The sequence below is a fragment of the Aulostomus chinensis genome, chromosome 19 (genome assembly GCF_037954235.1).
Source record: "Aulostomus chinensis isolate RoL2024-O1b breed Wild chromosome 19, RoL_Achi_v1.0, whole genome shotgun sequence".
NCBI classification, from domain to species: domain Eukaryota; kingdom Metazoa; phylum Chordata; class Actinopteri; order Syngnathiformes; family Aulostomidae; genus Aulostomus; species Aulostomus chinensis.
In genome coordinates, this window is record NC_141338.1 from 3,120,510 (window position 1) to 3,143,406 (window position 22,897).

Genomic DNA, 22,897 nt, shown 5'->3' on the forward strand with positions numbered 1-22,897 from the left:
TTTCTCGGAGCAGGGTTGTGACCTGCTGGGCCGAGGGTGGAGGCGGGAACAGAGGCTGGATCGGATGGAGGTGAGGGTGGGATATTGTGGGCAAAAGAAGGAAAGGGATGTTTGAAACAGAGGGATGGTGGAGAATTTAAGAAGTTAACCGAGACGAGAGCCAGTGCAGTGGGAATAGCGGGGGGGTGGAGTGCATTAGGTTAGGAGGTCCAGCGTGTGGGGGTGGGTGGGTGGGGACAGAGCGTATAGCCGGCGGTGGGGGTTCTTTGGAGGGCTGGTATTAAAACCATACCTTCAATCCATCACTGAAGCTGGCCTGGAAGTCAGGGCAGTGCAGCAACATGTGGAAAGAATTTATGACCTAGTTTTCATTTCCTTGTCTAATACGATATTGGGTGCCTTAAGAGCAAGAGAAGGGGCGGAGACATAGGAAGCAGAGCGAGATTAAGAGATAATGAACAGAGAGAGAGAGAGAGTGTGTTTAACCTCCGCTTGTTTAGCTGGTGACAGAGCCCGACTGGTTCTGTCTGCTCCATTTATCGTCCGTCTTGCTGTTACTGTAAATATTTCCTCCTTGGGCTGTGATAGGAGGCGGAGGAAGTACAGAGTGCAGGAAAGGGCGAACATCAAATCTCTACAGGTTGTTTGCAGATGTGGTCTGTAGAACCAAACGAGCTGCATGTGTACGGAGGGCGGCGTGTGTCAGGAGCGCCGTGTGCAGGCCGAGTCAGCGCAGCCATGGAAGTGGGTCACGGTTACACAGGAAGTAACCCCGTCCTTCCAGCGAGACGTGGGGGCAGCCAGCAACTGGGTTGTCGGGAAAACCCTCCGGCTACTTTTTCCTGTTGTTCTCGTGACTCCGCGGCGCTCTCGTGTCACGTTTCAGGCTCTCCTTCCTCGCTGTTATCACAGTCACTCACGATGCAGAGTGCATCAGGAAGTCATTTCTGCCCGGTGTCACATTTTCTTTCCCCGTCCTGATGGGACGCCATGGATGACGGGAAATGTTTTCGCACCAGGGAATGGTGGGTTTTTTTTTTTTTTATTTGCTGCATTGACAGAATTCTGGACCCCGAAGTTCATTTGATCCATTGTGGGTTTCTATGATGTTAATTTGAAGTTACAACGGAGGCAAATCTTCCAAAACTTGGGGTCGCAACCCAAAGTGCATCATGTTTTTATTGGTTGGCCAGTTGGCAGCATCGCTGCATAAAAATGCGATGATACGTGAATTCATTTCTCTAATTAGAATCGAAGCAGCTCACATGCTGCGGGGCTGTTGACCATGGGGATCAGGCAGCACAGCATAGGGCCTTTGGGGGAAGTCAGTGTTGTGCGTAATGTACGGGACAGTGCCAGATTGGTGGAGATTCTTCATATATTTATGTGTTTAAAGTATATATATATACAGTACAAGTACATAAATGATGCTGTCATCCCTCAAACAAAGTTAAAAGTCTTGCCCTGGTGGCAGAACATTTTTGTTTTGTTAAAAACAAGAAAAACTCACAAAGGTGTGTGGCCTCGCGTCATCTCTGCCGCCGCTCCGCTTTTGTCATTCATTTAAGCGTTTTAATGGCTTTTTGGTGATGTCGCAGACCCAGGCGTTCAGTTCATGATGGGACGTCCGCCGGTACCGGACCAAGTCAAGTTTGCTTTGCTCGCGATCGATGTCTGAGAGAAACAGTGTGTCTTTACTTTTACCAGAGCACTCTTTTATCTGAGTAGTTCCACTTTTACCTCAAGAAAGGAGCTTCCATTACTGGACTCGTCCTCCAAAGACTTGAGTATTTATCAGACTTCATGAGATTGTTGCGGGAAAGATCTGTTCTAAATGTCTTAAGGTGTCGGTTGGAGGTTGCTGGCCACTGCTTTTATTAAGCCACCATCAGTTGACATGTCTTCCCTCCCTGCTTCCATCTCCCAGGTCTGTTTCTCATTCTGGGCCTGATGCTGTACCCTGCCGGATGGGGTTCAGACAAGGTCCAGGTCTACTGCGGCCCCGATGCGGCTCCGTACCGGACCGGGCTCTGCTCCATGGGCTGGGCCTTCTACACTGCCATGGGCGGCACCGTGCTCACCTTCATCTGCGCCGTCTTCTCCGCGCAGGCCGAGATCGCCACGTCCAGCGACAAGGTCCAGGAGGAGATCGAGGAGGGCAAGAGCCTGATCTGCCTCCTCTGAAGTGCCGATGCTTTTCTCCTCCACCCAAAAGGGAAGACAAAGACAGAAACAGGCCAATGACAATCACCACCTGCCCCTCTGGCTTCTCCTGAGGCAGGCCTGTGATACGGAGGCGCCTGCATTGTTTACCACTAAGACTTTTATTGTCTGTTTGATGTGTATGTGGGAGAAATCTACAAGTGCCAAGTTTTTCTCTTTCTGCCACTAGAGGTGCTGTTATTGTAAACTTGTTCAGCATGTGGACGCCCGCAGAGGTTTTGTCTGTCTCCACGTGCTCTGTAAATATGTGTGATTATATATATATTGTACATAGTTATGATTTGCAGATTGAGGGCCCGGCTTGATCCAGGCAGGGCTGGCGGTGTTACTCTTGCCTTGAAACACTGGTGTTTTTGTCGCCAGACTAGGATCAGCAAACCCGGATCTCTTTTGTCCGTTTGCCACGTGAGTGTTAACTCAACAAGGGAACCACTACTCAGTCAGAATAAACTAGTTTCAGCTCAGAGTGGATGTCCTTTTTAAAGCTTTCAGAATGTACATTTGTTTGAATGATGAGACCCTTGAAATGTATAGAAGTGGCTCTTCACACAGACTGGGAAACAAGCTTGTTTTGTTGGTAGAGCTCCAAACGTGAAGCGAGCTAGCCTAAGGTGACCTGTGAAGGCTCCTCACCAGAGATGCAGACTCAAGTCTGTGACTTGGACTCGAGTTGCACTTAAACCGCACACACTTGTGACATAAGACTTGACTTGGTCACGTCCAGTGGTGGAAAGTAACTTTGTACTGTACAATGCCGAGATGTTTGTACTTTACTTGAGTATTTGAATTCTAGGGGAATGAGTACTGTAACCCCACTATATTTCAAAGAAATGTTGTACTTCTTGCTTCACTACATTTATCTGAACCCATCAGTTACTTTACTTTGAAGGAAAAGCTTTTGCATAGAAACCGTGGTAAAAACTGATGATGTACTTGCTAATCTAGGGTTTAATGCTCCCAAACACTGGAACTCGCAAATGTCATGTACAATGTGTCCTTTTACTTTTGATATTTATGGACACTAAATATCAAATACTTGGCTACGGTTACTCAAGTAGAATTTTGAATAGAGACTTCAACCAGATTACTACTTTTATCTTGGTGTTTCCGCTTTTACAGAAGTAAAGGAACTGTTTACTTTCTTCCACCACTGGACTTGTCCTCCAAAGACTTGACTGCAACTTTGGGACGGGTCAGCAAACGTGCAATGTCAGCTTGTCTACATTAGCCATTCGTTAGCTTGCGCCTAGCATTTTTGGGACAGTGCTAACTTTGGCAATATCGAATAATTCATACACATTCCAGGGCCACTTACTGCTTGCTAATGTTAAAAGGATAGACAGAAGAACCTGGGGGAATGGAGTGGCACAGGAACGAGTCCTTAAACCAGGGAATAAGTTAGGATTGTTGCTTACTGGCATCCTCTCCAGGAGCATTTGACTGGGTTTTTAAATAAGGTCTGTGGCCAACTCAAGTTAGAGGTAGAAATGGCTAAATGAGACACAACCAATGGTTGCAGACAGTCGAGCGTCTGTGCTGTAGTTTGTTCATAGCCTAACGTTAGCATTTCTCAGCCTCAGCCTTATATATTTTTTTTTTTTTGGGGGGGGGGGAATAAAACCAAATCCGGTGTCAAACTCCTTTTGGTTGAGGGAACCCGTGGTGATGCTGACTTCCTGGTTGGCCTACTAAAATACTTCATCCCTGGGGCACTCTATTGGCATAACGACTAAATTTGGAGAAATGGCAGGGAAAAGGAAGAGACTTTAGACTAAACTTGGACTTGCGAGAAAAGACTTGTAAGCATCTCTGGTTGTCACTCAGCAGAAATCCTGTAATCTGTGCACATGGACTGAATGATGAGGACTAACATGAAGTGTTGCTGTCATTAATAATGTCTGGTTTCAGGGAGCGGAGTCGTCGTCATAGATAGTGTCCTATCTATCTATTCCAGTTTGTTTCTGCCAAACGAATAAAGAGAAGGGGGAAAAAAATAACAAGGTTCGGTTTCAGTTCTTATCCAGCGGAGGGAGGAGATGCAACCAGTGGAGCAGCCAGTTTGGTGCTGAGACCTCAGTTTGGCCCTTGAGGTGGGGGTGGGTATGTTTTCCAGCCAGCGGGTGATCGTTGTTTCCACTGATGCAGAACTGAGCTCTCCCCCCGTTTGTGTGTGTGTGTGTGTGTGTGTGTGTGTGTGTGAACCTCATGTTTAAATGAACAACCCTATGTTTGCCACCTGGTTGCCTGTCTTTTCTCCTCCGGCTAACAAAACGATTTGCTGATATTTGCACGCCACCTATGTAGTGCTTGATCACAAATGTTCCTCCCTCCATGTGGACTACAGAGGCCCCTGACACAACCCGGTGGCTCCCTTCCTCCACCACCAGCAAACTAAACACAGCACTTGATGACTTCCAGATTAGGCACATGACAAATCGTGCAATCTGAAGAGTGCCGCAGAAATTCAGGCCTGTTAGAGCGCCAGAGGCTCTTAGTCTTCCACTAATGTCTCCTTGCAGAAACACTCCAAGAGGATGAGAATAGAGGTTTTTGTTTATTTTCATATGTAGCAGAGGAAGACTGCACTCTCAGACGGTACTAAATTCATGGTAGACAGTGACAAACGCAGTATGTCTAAAAAATTATGACTTAAAATGTAGTCAAAGGTCGGTGCTGTTCTAGTTGTATTTTTACTAGAAACCCTTCAGACATGTTTTAAGACATAAAAATGATTTGTTCCAAAAAATGCTCCATGAAAATATGAACTTACTCCTGTATATATTTATCAGTAAATTTAAATGACTTTCTTCAAAATAATATTCCTCCAGGTCTGAAAAAGGATTTTTTTTGTCTGATTCCAGCCTCCCATTTGACGAATTTGGTTGATCTCACAAACTAGTCTACATCTAAAAGTACTAATGAACCCACTGAACTGATCCCTGCTCGACAGCATGTTAGCAACTAGCAGGGGGACAGGAGCTAACGTTTAGCAGCTAAAGATGATGGCTAACAACTATGTGTTTAAGGGTATACCTAGTATAAGTTCCCGCTGTTGTTGTGGTTAACAAAAAAAAAAAAATTGTTGCTTCAAAATTTGAAGGTTAATTTACACCTCTGTGTCAAATTGATGGTGTGGGCATGTACAGGTCCATTTATACTCGCTATCAGTGAACATGCTACATTGTAGCTTTAGCTTAAAAACCAGAGGTCAAAGTGGATCTATTGGTTGTGGATCTATCGGCAGGGCAGTTTCCACACCTACGTTTCACTTCAACTCCCTTTAAAATGCGTTATGTTTTTTTTTTTTTAATCAATTCAATCAGCTTTGAGATTCATATCTCTGGAAAAGAAAATAATCAACCAGCGTATGGAAACAACACCAATTAGCCATAATCACTACAAACAGATGATCTGATTTAGCCGATGGGTTCCGAGATGGAAGTCGACCAGATAAACCACAGTCAACAAAGAAATACTAAAAACCAACAGTTTCACCACAAGACAGTAAAGCCGTGACGTCTCCTGGGGGAATTAAATCATACTGTCAAGTTTGGTCCACTGAACAGTTCACAACAACTTGTTCTCCTGAGATGAGTGGGAACATTGGGATGAGAACCACGAGGTGATTCGTCCCTCCAGTGTTGTGGTAGCGTGAGCCGAGACGAGATGTGCCTGTTCTGAAACAGAAAGGTCCGATCTTTCTACCAGTTGTAAAAATAGAGTAAAACTACGTTCCCTCTGTTCCTTCTGGATTAGATAATTGTGATTTTGATGTTTTTGAGCTGAATCAGCTTGTGTTGGAGAGCCACTGACCGCAAGTCCGACTGTGGAATCCTTCAATGTCTTTACCAAACGCTACACACAGATTTTTATAATTCACCCCAACAGCTGAGCTGACAGTCAACTGATCAGGGATCAGCTCGTCCATCTGGACTCTGCAGCCGTTTTTCAAAGCAACCCTGGACTTGATCACTGGTATCCAGATACCAGTCAAGATTCCAGGATCTGGATTATTAGTGAGCCACATGTTGTTTGGACAGGAACTGGTCCCCCTTTCATTTTCAGTTTCCTGTGAGCAGAATTGTACTAAAAACAAAATTGAAAAACAAAAATGAAACATACACAACAAGTACATTGTGACTGCATGATTTCAATTATAATTAAAGATGTAATTATAATCAACATATAGATAAAGGTTCAAATTAAATGTTCCCTTTTTTCTTTGATACTGTATTTACAGCTGTTTTTTTGGTGATTTTTTTTTTTCCGGCACCGGACTAAAAGACTCAATACACAACCTAATGTCCACTTTGTCACTACAAAATCAAATATATACTGCATAGTACAAATTATTACAGGAATTCTAAAGATTTATTGCGTTTTACTCCTGAAATCCTCTGCAGAAGCAGAGCAGGAGTTCCTGGCACAACTTCCAAGATGCATTGAGAATTAAAAGGTCAAAAGGTCATATGGGGTCCAGCGCCACTTGAAGTGACCTTTATTCGACCTGCACATGCTGAGGGTTCGATCCAGCTCTAGATTGGTCTCTGCCCTTCCACTGTGGTAGAAATGTTCGCAGTACTTCAAGGTACCTGAAGGCTAAATGTTCTGCTTCTGCCCGTAGGTGCGGTCCTGGAACACGCACGCTGTTTAATGTAGCAGAGCAACAGCAGAGCAAGAGAACGACAGGCCTGCATTTCCTCCTGCATGTTGATGTGTAAATCAACTCAAAAGTTCCCAGAGTTTGGCCCCTTAGCGTGACGGCCGGCAGCCTCCAGAACCGAGCGTACACATCTAGAACACGTGTTCAGCAATGAAGCAGGAATGACACAAGTAGAACCTCATTTCCTCAGTTAGGCCTGATCTCACACGTTCTTGGAGAACTAGTGACCTCATCTGGTCAACGGCGGCTGCCTCAGCTGGGTTGCACCGCAGCAGACAAAAACTGCCAACTGTTACATTTTAATATTTGTTCAAAACTAGCTAATAATGTATTAAGTTATATGACAATAATTATATAGCTCAATATTGGCAAGTTATAACTAAATAACAACGTAAAGGCTTATTAGATTACATGGAAATTGTTACATAACTGACATTATTGGTTAATTATTTCATTATAACATAACCAGTAAAATTGTTACATTTCACAATTTTAAAACAGCTAATAATTACATGTAAGAAAACTTATACAGCTCGTTATCGTTACATCATCAGCTCTAGTTATTACACTTTCATGTGATTGAAAACTCGCTATTACCAATAACATCTAAATAAATACACAACATCCAACAATCATGGTGGAACAACTTTTGTAATTGCATGAAAACTATACATAAAAGGTGCATTTTAACAGGAAAATGTACATTAACAGCTCCAGTTATTACATCTGCAACTAGTTTATGTCGTAAATTATCAAATTTTATTAAAAAGAACTCATAGTTATTGGTAGTATTATTAATTCTAGAATTAAGAACTAAATTCCAGCTGTTAGCGGTTGTGACATCACTGGTTGCTACACCTCTGACTTCGGTCAGCATGATTTTTTGTTTTGTTTTTTATTGTATTGTATCCAGTTGAACTTTGGATCTCAGAGAAACCCTCCTCCTGTGGCCCTTGAGGGATTTTTCATAACCGAGGGCCAAAATCTCAGCCTCCGCCCTCTCACGGTGCTCCGTGGAAGCCATGAACACAGAGAATCTTTTGTAAGAAGAATTTTATTTGAGCATTAATACAATAAATATACAAATCTCAAACTACTCGGCATGCGACTGAAGGTGAAACCATCTTAAATTACGTTACAGAGCAAACAGCCGACCACCTGTTAATCGTACAAAATATACAAACATCCCTTCAATCATTTCAATAGCCGGAGACGATTATGGACATTTTCAAATCAAATCTCAGTGTTTCTACCACAAACCGCGTTGGATTATGAAGCATAGCGTCAAGACACAGTCCACCTACGGGACGGCACAGTTCACGTTGCACTGCAGTCTCGCTCGAAACGGATCAACAACAGCAAATTTCTGTAGGCGGCGGGGTCGCCCTCCTCTTCCTTTCCTGCGATACGTCACACCTTCACTGGCGCCACCGGTCCAAATTAAGCCGTTAAGAAGTATCAGGAGAGCAGAAACAGGCGGTGTGAGGGAAGCCTCCCAACACGTCTCGCAGCCCGCATCCGTATTTACACCCCCCACAACAACACCAAGGCTTCACTGGCTTCAGCGTGACAGCACGAGGAAGTGGCGGGACTCGTTCAACACGGAAGTTAGGCATCACCACGGGTTCCCTCCACCATAAAGCCACCGGGCGGGGCTGTTACATTGAATTTTGGATCGTTGAAGAAAAAAAAATAAGAGTCCACGAGACTTTTTGAACAACAGCTCTTTGTTGATGATTGCTGAAGTGTGGTGTTCAATCACGAGGAGCACAAAGCTAACGTTATGCTACCGGTGCTTTCATGTTCGCTCGCGCCGGGCGATTCATCGAGTTGTGATGCCAGCCTGTGCAACAACATCACGATACTGGACAAACGTTGCAGACACGGCTTTACTTTTTGTAAAAACATATTCATTATTGGTATTTAATTGCGTAAGACATTATGATGTAAACGGAACAGCGCTAGTTTAAACTGATAGAGACACGATATCGTGTGGGATGACTGTCAGCAACTACGGTGGCGCTCTTTTGCAGTTTAGTCCTGTTTAGCCACGTTTTGGCTGTGTTGAAGACTCAAACAAAGCACTGAAGCGCACCAGTGTGATGTTCACGGATGTATTTGACATTGTGCAGCAAAATGCTAAAAACATGATGTCCTGTTAAGGACTAAACTTACTTATTTAACCACAAACTCACTGACTTTGAGATGAGGGAACCGGAAGCCCAATGACGCCAACTCATTCCCGGGTGTCAGGACTCGTCCCTGCGCCACTCTACTCGTGAAAGAGACCAACAATCATGAATTATGGAGCTCAAATTGTGAGTATGAAATCATCGGAGGATTCCTGGACGCGGTACTGCAGCTGGTGGATTACTAACCCCTAACCCCTTCTCGTGTGTAGTTGTGTACAATCGTGTGAGCCGGTCATGCAGGTGAAGAGAAGATCCTGAGTTAAACTGAGGTAAAGCTGGACGCACGCTTCCTGTCCACCATCGTCTCCACACGCTGCTGCGGACCAGCCAGGACACGACCACCATTAACCACCAGTCTGGTTTCTGTGGACAGACCGAGACTCTTGTGACCCAATTTAACCCATTTAGACCGGTACAGCATGTGGCCTGGTCCCCCCTCAAGACGTGAGGCGGCTTCATTCTAGGTGTTATCATTTTTAAAATAATATTTCACGGGCAGTCGAAGGCGAAGCCGTGTGTGTGTGTGTGTGTGTGTGTGTGTGTGTGGGGGGGGGGGGGGGTTGTCTGTATCTACTTCTTGTTTCTTCCAGTTACAGATGCTGAGAAATCAAAAGCTTTCAGGAAACCCTCAAGTTTTTAGGGAGGTTATTTACACAATCACCGCCGAGTCCTTCAGGTGTTAACAGGCCGAAAATGGGTTCAAGTGCAACCTGACATGTTTTTACAGTGGATTCATAAATCAGCAGAATCTCAATAAATGACAAAAGTCCTTCCAGTAAAAAACAGCATTTGTGGGAGGGCAAGATGGCTTTCAACAGTAGCAGGTGATGGAACCACGACGCTCAGACTGGAAGAGGAGGTTAGAACCGCTCCAACAGCATAATGTCCACAAAGTTGTTGCATAATATACGGTTTGCTGTTAGTTTAGATAAAATAAGGAGGAGCTTCAAGGAGGACGTCCGTCGGGTCGATCAGAAACGTTTCATTGCAACGACGCCGATCACCATCCGGGTCATTTTTCCTAGTAAAAATGTTGAACTCCTCCAGAAAACTGCTTCTGTCAAAGTATTCATCATTTCTGTATTTCAAATGTAAGATACTTGGATTTGAATACGTCTCATTTGGAGCTCAGTAAGCATATTGGGCACTTTTGACTGTTTTTTTTGTATTGGATTTTTTTTTTTAGCCAGAAAAACAAAAGAGTGACCCTTAAGCGAGAAAAATAGGTTAAGTTATTTTAAGGCCGTGAGATATAATTTTCTCCCTCTTTTTAATTTATTTGCGGATACAAAATAGAACTTGTTCTTGATTGATTTTGTTTGATGATATAAAACTAATTCAAGTCTGTGGGGAAGCAAGTCAACGGTCACAACTCATTATTTTCCATGTACGGCCTCAAACGAGGGCTCTGTAATTTTCTACCATTAAAAAAAACAAACAGAACTAATGAACGTATCAAAGTGAGAGCGACGAGTGTTCCGTTCAGTCTAGCGGTGAGATTTGAGGCGAGGCATCATTTCATTCCGAGGAAAGCTGAAGGTCGAGGAAGGCAAGCCAACTGGAATGCACAGCATTCATCACTGGCAATACAAGGCCACTCCACCTGGGGGCAGCAGTGTTCACATACGTACTCAAAGCTGCTGCAGGTCCAACAGACGAGGAGTGTCGACTAGATGACTTCTGACCGTAAATTAACTACAGAGAAGAAGAAGAAGAAGTGGTGACTGGCTTGATAGATGGAGGAGGGGCTCAGATTCTGAATGGGGGTGTGAACGCTCGAGTGCCCTGGTAGTGCCAGAGGGACTTGGACTTGGTTCAAGCTTTGTTAGAATCTGTCAACAGACGACAGAGAGACCTTGCAGCCGCGCCAACATTTATAGACACACACACACACACACACACGTTGAAAGATGTGACGGGCAGGTAGAGGACAGCATGGGTGGTGACTGGGTGGTCCTCCAGTCCAGTCAGCAGGCTGGGAGACCCTCCGTGTGTTCAAACAGGGCAGATGGCTCAGTAGAAGTTTGGGGTGGGGGCCGGAGGCGATGGGATAGAGAGGCTCTGTGAGCCAATCAGATCTACTGCTTGAAGGATCCTTGTGCGGCTCTGGAGGCGGCGTTAGCCGCCGCCGTCTGGACCGTCTTGTTGGACATGACGCCTGTAGCGAACTCCTGCTGGGCCTTCTCGAAGCTGGCACCGGTGGTCCGGTACAAGGTGTGAACCTGATGAGGATGGTGGCAAAAAGAGAAAACAATATTTGAGAAGCTCTGGTGGATCACATGTTCTTCTACATGACAACACCTCGCACTCGAGTCCTCGTTCAACAAGTTCTCACGATTCTCTCTGAGGTCACCGCAGTCGGTCAGTGTGCGCTGCGACGCCCCTGCACCGTCTTGATTGTGTTTACGAGATTTTCCAAACGTTATGAGAACGAATGGATCGAATCCTGATAAAGGAAAGAGTCATTCCAAGGTGGCGGCGTGACGCTCTCACCAATCCAGCTGCTGTTTTACAGCAACCACAGAACCAGCAGAGCAGCCCGGTGCAGCTCTGAGCTTGTAATACCTCTCACTGCCAGGAGATGGAGACAAACCATCCACACTGTGGCTGGAACTGCAATGGAAGATACCTTTTTAAACATGATGAGGGACATGACCGCCAGCGAGGTGAAGAGAGAGGCAATGAGGATCATTATGATGCCTACTGGGAGGTTCTGGTTCAGGCCCATCAAAGCTGTGATCCAACCGCTGAGGACAAACACAGAGTCATCAAGTTCCTCTCACCAGTCCAATAAAAACCAACAATGGTGTCTGACTTCACGTGTAAGAACCAACCAGAAAACAGAAACGCATAGAAATCTCTGTGGCCAGTTATATTTAGTATGTTCCAGCCGTGTTTTCTCACCAGGCGCCCCAGCCAGAGATGCCGATGCACTGGAGAACGTAAACGCCGAACTGGCAGATGTACACGAAGAAGAAAATGAAGAACCTGAACGAGCTGTCACTCCTGCACAAAGAAGAAGAACAAACGAGGTCAGCATTAACAGCTGCTCCTCCCACACCTGAGGCTGGCACACCTGCGATCAGTCCAGTTTACCTGAAGGCTCCGTAAACGGGTCTGTACCAGCAGACGAACGAGCACGGCGTGAAGAGCAGGAACCACAGGATGGATAAACCGAAATCCGACCCATGTGTTGGAGAAACGCAGAACCAGGCCAGGCAGCCCACCACGTTGGCCAGCAGCGTTCCAGTATGACCTGAGGGAGGATCAGGAAGAGGAAGCTAACATACAGGGAGGAAACTGAATGAGCTTTCAGTGAAAGTGGGAGGGTGGCGGTCTTGGCACGTCACTGCTTATGTCAGGGCCGGAGGGAGGTGGCCTGCCAGCTCCTGCGGCAGCGTCCAGCCAAGCTGAGGAAACACTGACGCTTAATATTTCAACACGTACCACTGCAGCACTGAGAACCCAACACACGCCTGCACACTAAATTATTCAGCATTTGTTCTGGGGTCCTAATAGCCAACGTATGCAGGCATTATGCAGGCCGCCTAATGAGGGATGTTCTACTACACGGTTGTAGTTTTGTCTTCGAGGTTCTGGAAGGGAGACCGGGGGTCTCCAGGGGTCCTAGGGGGTCTGACACAGAATCAACAATCTGTCCTGAAATTAAACCGATAATTTCTTGCTAATTTTTTTTGTCCCTGTGATCAAAAGAAAGCAAGACACCCCCCCCCCACCCCCCAGCTGCAGGCCTCCCATCTCACACCCTCACACGCCACCGTGAGATATGACACAAACCCGCCGCGCCTGAGGGGGAGACGTCAACACGAGCTGAGATTCTACCAGCGTACTTTCACGGCGCAGAAACTCCTTCGATACTGCGATGGCGGGCCTGAGGGGAACTGCGACTCCTGCTAGTCTACGCCAACCTCGCAGCCATCATCTGACCAGGTGGTCTCATCAGACCACATGACAGGCGTCACGTGACCTCATCATGCGGCTACAGAAATCCACAAGAAGCTTTTCAGCCAAATGCACGCGCGCACAGGAACTCACCGTCCCAGAACGCAGAACATGAAGTCAATCAGGAATAAGAGAGAGAACGTACACATCCAGAGGTAGTACATGCTCTTGACGGTCTTCTGGTACTCCACCGGGATGTCCACCGTGATGTCGTGGTAGAAGCAGGGACCCACAGGGAACTTCTCCGGGAGGGGGGGCCAGTTATTTTTCCTGCCTGAAACAAGACACGTTTGTACGTTGGAGTGTATTCAGCAGGAACCACTGCTCCCACGAAGAGAAACAAAACTCCCGTTGATGCTCAGTTTATTGGCGCGTTTGGTTAAATGGACACCAAAACAGAGCATTATGGGATAAGTGTGTGTGTGTGTGTGTGTGTGTGTGTGTGTGTGTGTTTGGCATTTGTTCAGAAACGAACGCGTGACACTGAGAAGACGGACCCCGACTTCTGCTGCGCCCAAAACTCGATATTTTCTAGTGATACGTTCTTGACGGAGCTCATCTGCAGTTGTGCTCCTTGTGCACACTGAACGGTGCACACGTGGGTTTGGGAGGGTCAAAGGTCAAGTTCACAGTCACCTCACATTCATGGAATATTTCAGGAACGCGTCGAGGGAATTTCTTGACATGTCGTTACTCCCACGCTCACCTTCACCTGCTCTGATTAGCTGTCATTGTTCCACTCACGACTTCCACAATCTTTTTTTGAGAAAAGCTCTTAAACAAGGGGTTTAACTCTTGTGTCAAACTGGTCTGAGAACACTTCCTAATTCCTTCATCTTTGCTACCAACATCGACTGGAACTCATGAGCTGAAAGGATTTGGGAGGTCAAAGGTCACTGTGACAGGCACGCGCGACAGACGTCTGGCCACAGTGAAAGCGCCCTCGCAGCTCGCCAAACCATACACAATTCAACAAATCCTGCGCATCAGAACCACACCGGCGCCGGCTGGTGTGGGAAGGGGGTGGGGGTGGGGGTGGGGGTGGGGTGGGGGCGTTACTGGACGTCTGTGATGGTGGTGCTGACCTCCTGAAGCACTCAGGGACTGCATCTCTCTCTCCCGCCTGTCCAGTTCTGCAGCCTTCCTCTCCAGCTCCTCCTGCCTCCTCAACAACTCAGCAGCTGCTCCTGATGACTGCTCCTACACACACACACACACACACACACACACACACACACACACACGAGTGTGGATCAGAATATTCAGTCATATGGCATGCTGTGTTTCTAATCCTGGAATAAACCCAGTTGTCTAGAGGGAGCAGCACCAGCAGGAGCAGACATGAGGGCCAACATGTCCCTCAGGACCCCCCCCCCCCCCCAACAAGTTATTTCCTCTGCGAGACTCGAGAGTCTCCCTCAGCTGGAACGTCACCCACAGACACAAGTAGCATTTCTGTGTAGGAAAACCAGCAAATCAGCAGTTCAGCTTCCAGTTTCTGCTGCTGACAATAGAACCACGTTTCTTTGACTGGTACTAACATGGGTTTTAGACATTTTTTTGCCTGCATGAGGTGCAGTCGTAGTATTAGTAGTAGCAGTAGCAGTAGTCGTAGTCGTAGTAGGAGTAGTACCTGTCCCTGAGGCTGTGTGTAGGCGGGAGGCTCCTCTGTGGGTTTCATGATGGCAGGCTGTGTGTGGATGGTTGGAGATGCAGTCTTAGCCGCCACACCAGCAGGCGCCTGGACAGGACAGACAAACGCGTTCAGACACGCCATCATACACGATACCGTTGACGGCCCCGGTCGTCCCGTAGGGGCGGAGCCGTCGACGTTAGTGTTTGATAAACTTCAAATGTGTTTATCAAAGACCCATGACAAAGATGTTTATGTAAAAGTGAAGTTCTCGATACTGGATCCTGATTCCAATGAGAAATAACCTCTGAAACTGATTCATCAGCCTCGATTCTTGAAGTAACGAACTGTAAATGTAGCAAACATTCATCAGACACCCTGAACTGGCTGATACTGGCTGATACTGGCAGCTACTGGTTGGTACTGGTTGGTACTGGCTGATACTGGTTGGTACTGGCTGGTACTGGCTGATACTGGTTGGTACTGGTTGGTATTGGTTGGTACTGGCTGATACCGGCAGCTACTGGTTGGTACTGGCTGATACTGGCAGCTACTGGTTGGTACTGGTTGGTACTGGCTGATACTGGTTGGTACTGGCTGGTACTGGCTGATACTGGTTGGTACTGGTTGGTACTGGCTGATACTGGTTGGTACTGGCTGATACTGGCTGGTACAGGCTGATACTGGTTGGTACTGGCTGATACTGGTTGGTACTGGTTGGTACTGGCTGGTACTGGCTGGTACTGGTTGGTACTGGCTGGTACTTGATCAATCTGATGTAATCTGATCGACTGTATGTGCATTTTTTCGACCTGGCATTGACCTCAAAGTCCCATGTTGATTTGGTCAGTATAAAGGCAAGTTGGTATCATTTCCACCTTTCAAATCATTCCATCCATCCATCCACTTTCTACCACTTCTCCTGTTAAGGGTGGCGGGGGGTGGAGCCTATCCCAGCAGCCTTCGGGTGGAGCCTCTGGTTCACCCCGGACGGGTCACCAGTCCATGGCAGGGCCAGCACATAGAGACAGACCACCATTGGCTCTCCCAGCCACGCCTACGGTCAATTTGGAGTCTGGATTAACCTGGTCCCTCTTGATGTCTTTGGACTGTGGAGGAAGCTGGAGTACCAGAGAGAACCCAGCAGGAACAGGGAGAACATGGAGACTCACACAGAAAGACCCCGTGCTCCAGCTGGGGCTCCACCCACAACCTTCTTGCTGGGGGGCCACAGTGAGGACCACTGCACCACCGGGCCGCCCTCCTTTCATATCATACATTTACCACATTGTTTCCTCGTCAAAGCAACAGGTGATCAGTGAAAGTCATCATTCGCTGCTGCAGAGCAACCCAGGAGCTCCGCGCTCCAAGCACTCACTGGATTGGCGTCGCTGAAGGGGTTGTACTCCTCCAACCCCGGAGGAGCCGCCTGTCTCGCTTGTGTCACTGATGGATCCTGAGAAACAAACAACGACGAAACAGATCAAAAACACATGAGAAAACACGGTTGACGATTCCAAAGCTGAAAGTGACTCCAGCGTGACAAACACCAGAGGGTCATCTCGTGTATTTACCAGCGAAAACAGCGGAAAGTTCTACAGCGAGACGGACGAGGCCCGACGCCAGCGAAGAAACCCTTCATTACTCTGCCGGATGACACGCTTTATTCAAAACAGGCCTATAATTCAATACTGGCAACGACAGGCTGATTCCAATAATTTCCACGGGAAAGCGTCTATAAATAACCCCGTCCGTCGTTTCAGGAGGCGGATTTCTCGCTCCAGACTGGAATAAAAAAGTACAACGTGTTTTTCTACAACAAAAGCTGGAAAAACAACAAAAAAACAACAACAACCTGTCAACCACAGTTTTGATTTGGAAGGCGGACAAATTTAAAGGAGCTCATCCACAAAGGCTCCTGACTGGCGGTTCTGTGCAAAACGCACGCACGGAAAACCAGGATGAGGTCAAGAAGCTCGGTCACATCAGTGCTGCTCCACGGGCGAAAGGCTAAACCACGACACGCCGCGTGGACACCTGCCCCCCCTTTTAACCCTGCATCTAGACCTGCACGAGCCCAGCTGGACCCCCAGATGTTTCCTTACCATCAGCCGCAGCCAGTCATTCGATCCGCGCTACAGATTCACTTCCACGCCAGCCTCTCCCTCAGCTCTGTCCTCGTCCTCTCTCAGCACTCGCAACTTACGTTTCCAAGAGCATCTCTCCCGCTGGCACACACTCGCGCTGCGGCTTGTCACCAGACCGGACTCATCAATATTTCAGCGCGTGTCGTTTTTAAACTTTAATATCGGCCGATTGCAAAGCCAAAGAAACACACACGCCGCTCGAATCCGTTCCTCCAAAGTTACAATCACATGGAATGTCACAGTTGGGGATTTCCTGCTGCACAACAACTGACAAACTCGCGTCTCTGGGGGTCCTGATGAAGCTGAGAGTAAAGCAGGTTTTATCTGGAGTTTGAGCGATACATCGGCGCGGCCGATACATCGGCGCGGCCGATACATCGGCGCGGCCGATACTGTCGGTCTGTCGCAGATTTGTCTCTTTGTATCTCTGCATGTCAAATGAAAACATGAATTCATGTTCATGCTATCACTCAATATCTGTTTGCAATAACGGGGGGGGGGGGGGGTGGATCAGCCAGAATTTTTCAGAATAACACCCTCAAAGCTGGTTGTGTCTGATCCGTTCTGTTCATCAAGTCGGGACGCACGATCGGAGCATCCTCGCCATCAGCAGACATCGCCGGTCTCTGAACGTATTAATGTCCACATTTTAGCTCAAGTTTCGTCTTTGCTCTTCATCTGTCGTTTCTGATGAGGAAACAACGCGGTAAACATGCAATCATATCAGGATCATACAGGGCCAGACAGGCAAAAAAATAAAAGCTCGAGTTTCCTCATATCGCCGTGTAATCGTGGAACTGGAACCGTATAAATCCGGCATGGGCCACACCAGTTCATCTACAACCGAGCAGCTCTGCTGTATTTGAGGGAGGAACTGCAGCTGGCAGCACCGACAGTGCAGTTGATGATACGGTGAGACATCGCTGCTTCTTCTGAGGAACTGACAGAGGAAGCGATTGTCCTCCAACACGCTCCCATCAAGAGAACTGGGCCAAAACACAACCCCGATGCATCACCGGGAGTGGTGATATTTAAAAGGGGCCTGCAGCGATCCTGGTACCAAATGTCACCCTGACGCCACCATATGTTTTCATGAGCTACTGACGGAAGCCCGGAGAGGCCAACAGGGCTCCACGTCTCCTCAGGCCACGAGCGCGAGCCAGCAAACGACAGAAAGAAATGGCAGGACAGCAGGGGTTCGCGACTCATGTCAGTATGTTAATGGAACCGCATGAATAATTCACTTGACACGGGTCTGTTGACGGCTTCCACCGGCATGTTTAACGCGTCCCACTGAGGGAGGAGGAAGGTAATGTCACTGTAGCCTGTAAAACTGGACGCATGCTTGATCTCAGCCGCGTAGACTTTGTTCCATGTTACATCCATCACTACCCAACGCTAACTGGATCATCCCATGAATATTTAATCTCATTATGGATCGCCAACGCCAGTCGTGCTGCAAACGGACTCACAAATACGAGGACGGTTTGCGAATATTTTGTCTTGTTTGGAGACGTCAGCTTCACATTGATGGATTCATTTCAAACATGACAGTTCAACCCATCACACAGGCTGGAGCTGCAAGTTACCCAGTTTTTGAAATTTGGACTTCAGCTGACACACTCCTCAAAATTCCCCAAAGCACAAGTTGATGTGTTAACTGTCTAAAAACCAAAATGCAGTTTTTATATCATGATCAACTATTCTCACCCGGGAAGCTGGAATCAGGGACTTTGGAAAATCTGCCTAAAAAAAAGATGAGAAGAGCACAGGTGTGCGTTCCTCTGAATTCTGTTCGGCATTTACCCTTTTTCAGATGTCAGATTTCGTCAACGGCCGACACTGAAGTCAAATCAAGTTTTCTAGAGTGAAACTACGATGAATGATGATCAAATCACAACAGTGCCACTGAAACTGAAGATGCATTTTAGTTAAAATCAAAATCAACAGCCAAAAAAACCCCCAAAACTCCCCACGGAGGCACAAGAGGCTCGTCACAGACAAATCAAGGTCAGTTTTCATCGACTAAAACTGAACCGCAACAGTTTGGGTTTGGTTTCCGTTGACTGAGAGACACTCAGACTGTTCGCCGACTGAAACTTGACCAACTAAACAGCAGGGTGACAAAATAAAATAGCGCTACTTGGTTTCCTGGGATCCACGTTGAGTAGATCTGGGAGATTTCCCTCGTGACAAAACACTGCAATCACAAGACTGTCAGGCCTGCAGGACGAAAACTCAATGAGTGAATGAACATGGACGAGCCAAACCACCACAGACCAGGACTCCCCTCATCTGATGCTTGATTCGTGACGGCAGCTTCCTCAGACTCTCTCCTACCGAATTTCCAATCCCCAGATTAGGTTAAGATCAACGTGATGCATTAATATAGAAAGACTACTGCCAAACTGTTCACATCAAGAAACAGCATCCACAATTAGGCTCTAAGGTTTTCAAAAGTTTAAAACGTCAGGTGAGACACGGTCCAGTCGGTTGTGTCGCTCTTCCACGAACACGGAATGGATTGTCTGACATGTGAGTTTCCATACCAACGAGATGTAAACGCGCATCTAATAACCTGGATGCCCGAGTCAGCGCAGCACTTTAATTTGGATGCAATGTTCGATACCTCCCTCAAACCTGCGTGTTGGGAAGCGCGCAAGAAGCAGAAGGCGGGGGGGCCGAAAAGAGGGCTGTTGTGCAGAAATAACAGGCTTTCATAAGAGAGATTAAATCCGCCGTATCATAAAGTTACACAACGCATCCTGCTATTAGCTAACACCGCAATCAAGCTGTCACTCCGGCCAAGCAAAGTCAATCAGCGTGAACAGAACCTAAAACAACAAAAACCTGCCACCACACTTGACGTTCGTGTCCACTATTTTCATCACAAAGTTCACGTTTATTCAATTGCGACAAACCCGCAGCATCGACCGGACCTGCGGGGCGAGATCTCTTCGTGTTTTATTCATGTGGAATAACGCAGCCGCTAAGGCTAACCTGGCTAACCTAGCTAGCTACAGTTACCTGAAACGGGTTGACAAGCTCCGGATCCGCGAACGGGTTGCTGTCGAAGTCCGACATTCTTCTGCCCTTCGTCCAAATGTGCTCACGGCGTGATATGAACCATCAAAGCGCTTCCAACCACCGAGGGGTTTTGTGACAGAAGACGAGATTGGAAGTAAAGTGAACCGGAGAAGTGTTGCGTGTGTACACTGTGTCCAGAGACGATTCCCACCTCCCCGGACAGGGATTGGTCTCTTCTCGGCGAACAGGCTGCTGGGCGGAAATAGTACATGCGTCAAATCCTGTAGGTGGTAAAAGTTTTTAGTTAAAAAAAAAAAAAATCGAATTCGTTCCTAACCAAATATAAAATGCTCTTCTCTTCGAACACTGACAGAAATTTCAACATTTTACATTCCTTAATTGAAATTCTCAATGATGAGGAAGTTGGAATACGTATATAATATACTGCGTAAAAGATGGTTGATGGATACGAGCTTTTTTAAACTCCCGGTCCAGGGCTGCCACATGCGTGTCACTTTGGCCCGACAGATATACAACTACTACTGCTACTAATACCACTACTAATGGTTTAAATTTAAACTGTAAATTACCTTTCGAGGCGACCGCGATCGTTATAAACATACAAATACATAAACATTTGTTTATTTATTTATATAATTATTTTTTCATAATTTTGATCCGGCCATCACAAGTGACCCTTCGTTCAAGACGTGTTGTCAGAAGAAAAAAAAAAAACAAACCCTGACAGATATCGATCGTGACAATTCTGAGAGGTCAACGTCAAGTTTTGAGGCCCCCCTTGCTTCGGCGAGAACCACAGAAAAGACCAAACTGTCGTTGTTGCCTTGCCAACACTGACGTCCTAGATCCTCTCTTTCCAGACAAACAGTCACTGCCGAGTGACTCCGCGTGTCGCTTCTAGTTGCCGTGGATCTACGTCCCGTTCGCGGATGAACCCCGTCATGTGACACCAACTTGTCCAGCTCACACTTCCGCGACTGCGTGGAAAAAAAAAGTTGGGTGAAATCTCGGGAGAAGTTTCAGCTTTTCTTTTTTTTTTGTACATTTTACACGAGCACTTCCAGGAGTTGATGAGCCGTTTGCTGCTCGGGAGAAGCGCGGAATCAGTCTAAGTCTTGTCCGGGAGGTTTCTCGAAAGGCCGAGCATGTCGACGGGAAGTTTGTACAATGACCAGGGAGGAGCGGAGGCTGCTGTGGAGGCTGGGCAGGAGAGCACCCCGACCTCCTCCAGCACCGGACCTGCCTTCGGACTGTTCAGCGCTGACTTTAAAAAGTAAGTTAACGTGTGACTTCTGTTATGATTATTTTTGTATTAATTTAACTTATTAGCTCCTTTTCGGTCACTTTCTTTGGCTGCTCTGATTAACTTTGCGTGGCTAACTTCAGGCTAGCACGGGCAACAAGCTAGGTGCGATGGCGAGTGACAGCCGCCTGGACCACGGTGGTGTTGCCGTTAGCATCCTCATTTCTGCATTAGCTTGCGGCGTCAACTGACTAAATGACCTCCCAACTTTTTGTCCTCTGTCGCCTCCCGTTTAAACAGTAAAACCGACATTGTCACGCAAGCGAAGCTACGAAAGCACTCAGACCAGAACCTGGGCATCGTGCTAGGAGCAGTAAACATACTCAGTAGAAAAATGCATTGCGTGACTCCAGTTTTCTTTGTATAATTTCACCCCCCCCCCCCACACACACACATTAAATTTACTGAAGGGATGAATTCAGTTGTAAACAGTAAACGTCTGCATATTGAAGCAAGAGCGTTCTGCCCAGAGGTGTCTGCTCCTGTAATAAAGGTACAGTTCCTTCATGTTGTGGCCAAGTGAGTGTGTCATATTTCTCTCAAACAACAGGGGGCATCTTCCTATCAGAAAGCTGGAAACTTTGTTACACCGAGTTGTGAAGCAGCTCAGCTCCTCTGGTTCAGTGGGGGTCCACACAGCCCTGAAAAGCCTGGAAAATGAGTCAGGAACTTTGCTTCCCCAGTATGCAGTAGTTATGAGAGTAGCTCAGGTACGACTGTCCTGAGAAAAATTCCTGATTTATATTAATACGCGTTTATGTTGTATGACAGGTGCTACTTTTCTTGCCCAAACAGGTGTTTTGGGGAATGTCTGATTGTGAAAATATGCCTCAAAGATGTGGAGAAATCACGTAAATTTGTCTGCCTCCAAAAAAATGGGGCATCACACCTTTATATCACCATCATCTTTACTCCCATTCGTACGTAGAATCAGCCAGGTGCCAGGGCCCCATTAGACGAAAAGATTGAAGTTTTTTTTTTAACACACATTAAGTGACATATTATTTAAATTCATATTTAGCTTTATGAAAGAAAAAAAACAAACAATTTCTCCCCATAAATCTAAAGCTTTGATTTCAAAGCATGACATGGCCCACTAGAGACCACTCACCACCCACCTGTGGCCCCCAGCCCAGTGGTTGAGAAACACTGGCTTAGTGATCCTCTCAGGTTTATGAGGGGAAAGTATCCCCCCCCCCCCCCACCCCCGAAATAAATCATCTTATTGAATAGAGGCTGTCAAGTAGTATAATAAAAGTTTTCATGTTTAATCTCAATTTGATTAATCAAACAAGAACATTGGCCCATTACTTGGGCCTACATAGAGACAACTGGTTTTAACCCAATTTTATGTTTAAATGTTAAACTTGGCGTAATCTAATTAAATGAATTATTAAAGTACTGAGAGTCAAAGTTTATGACCGAGGGGATTTATCCTGTTATCACCCCACAAAACGGAATCATGCTTGTGCTGTGAAACAGCCAAAAAAGTTTGCATTTTTTAAAGTAAATGTTGTATAATGAATAATATATTGGTAAACTTCTTCTTAAAATACAAGTTGGAATTAAACTGGAAAGCCTGGGGACCGCGTGCTGCTGAAGAGGAGAGGGAAAACTCCAAAACCTTATTTTTCCATCATATTTTACTAAATAAACAAAACCAATATGCGGAATTCAGCTCTGTTCGTGTTCTCCTTCCGCCGGTGGACCGTCGTTCAGTTCTCA

General features: G+C 46.6%; 3 protein-coding genes across 13 annotated transcripts in view; 2 read left to right on the forward strand and 1 right to left on the reverse strand.

Moving 5' to 3' along the window:
* Positions 1-4,283, forward strand: part of lhfpl2a (LHFPL tetraspan subfamily member 2a) — a 45,344-nt gene extending 41,061 nt beyond the window's left edge. For 6 of the 7 annotated variants that reach the window (XM_086187936.1, XM_086187935.1, XM_086187939.1 and 3 more), the window contains one exon: positions 1,928-4,256. In XM_086187936.1, coding sequence (XP_086044062.1) covers positions 1,928-2,184 — 257 coding nt within the window. In that variant the 3' untranslated portion in view covers positions 2,185-4,256. Of the gene's footprint in view, positions 1-365; positions 1,026-1,927 lie in introns of those variants that run through there. The other variant, XM_086187941.1, reaches the window with a different exon arrangement.
* Positions 4,284-7,598: 3,315 nt separating this feature from the next.
* LOC147243675 (secretory carrier-associated membrane protein 1-like) lies at positions 7,599-20,732 on the reverse strand. 5 transcript variants are annotated; one of them, XM_086188028.1, is made up of 10 exons: positions 20,589-20,732; positions 19,849-20,097; positions 16,053-16,130; positions 14,675-14,782; positions 14,127-14,241; positions 13,187-13,315; positions 12,175-12,334; positions 11,983-12,084; positions 11,708-11,825; positions 7,609-11,300 (listed from the first exon to the last, which is right to left on the reverse strand). In XM_086188028.1, exons 2-10 carry the CDS (start codon positions 19,903-19,905, stop codon positions 11,157-11,159), a joined length of 1,011 nt encoding a protein of 336 aa, XP_086044154.1. In that variant the 5' UTR covers positions 19,906-20,097; positions 20,589-20,732; the 3' UTR covers positions 7,609-11,156. The 5 variants fall into 5 exon arrangements, with proteins under 5 accessions (XP_086044158.1, XP_086044154.1, XP_086044155.1 ...); XM_086188029.1 differs by having other exon boundaries at positions 19,849-20,129; positions 20,589-20,652; XM_086188030.1 differs by lacking the exon at positions 20,589-20,732 and adding an exon at positions 20,439-20,562.
* ap3b1a (adaptor related protein complex 3 subunit beta 1a) overlaps positions 20,716-22,897 on the forward strand; it is a 53,002-nt gene continuing 50,820 nt past the window's right edge. Inside the window, exon 1 of the mRNA XM_086188027.1 lies at positions 20,716-21,142. Coding sequence (XP_086044153.1) covers positions 21,015-21,142 — 128 coding nt within the window. The 5' untranslated portion in view covers positions 20,716-21,014. The remainder of the gene's footprint in view (positions 21,143-22,897) is intronic.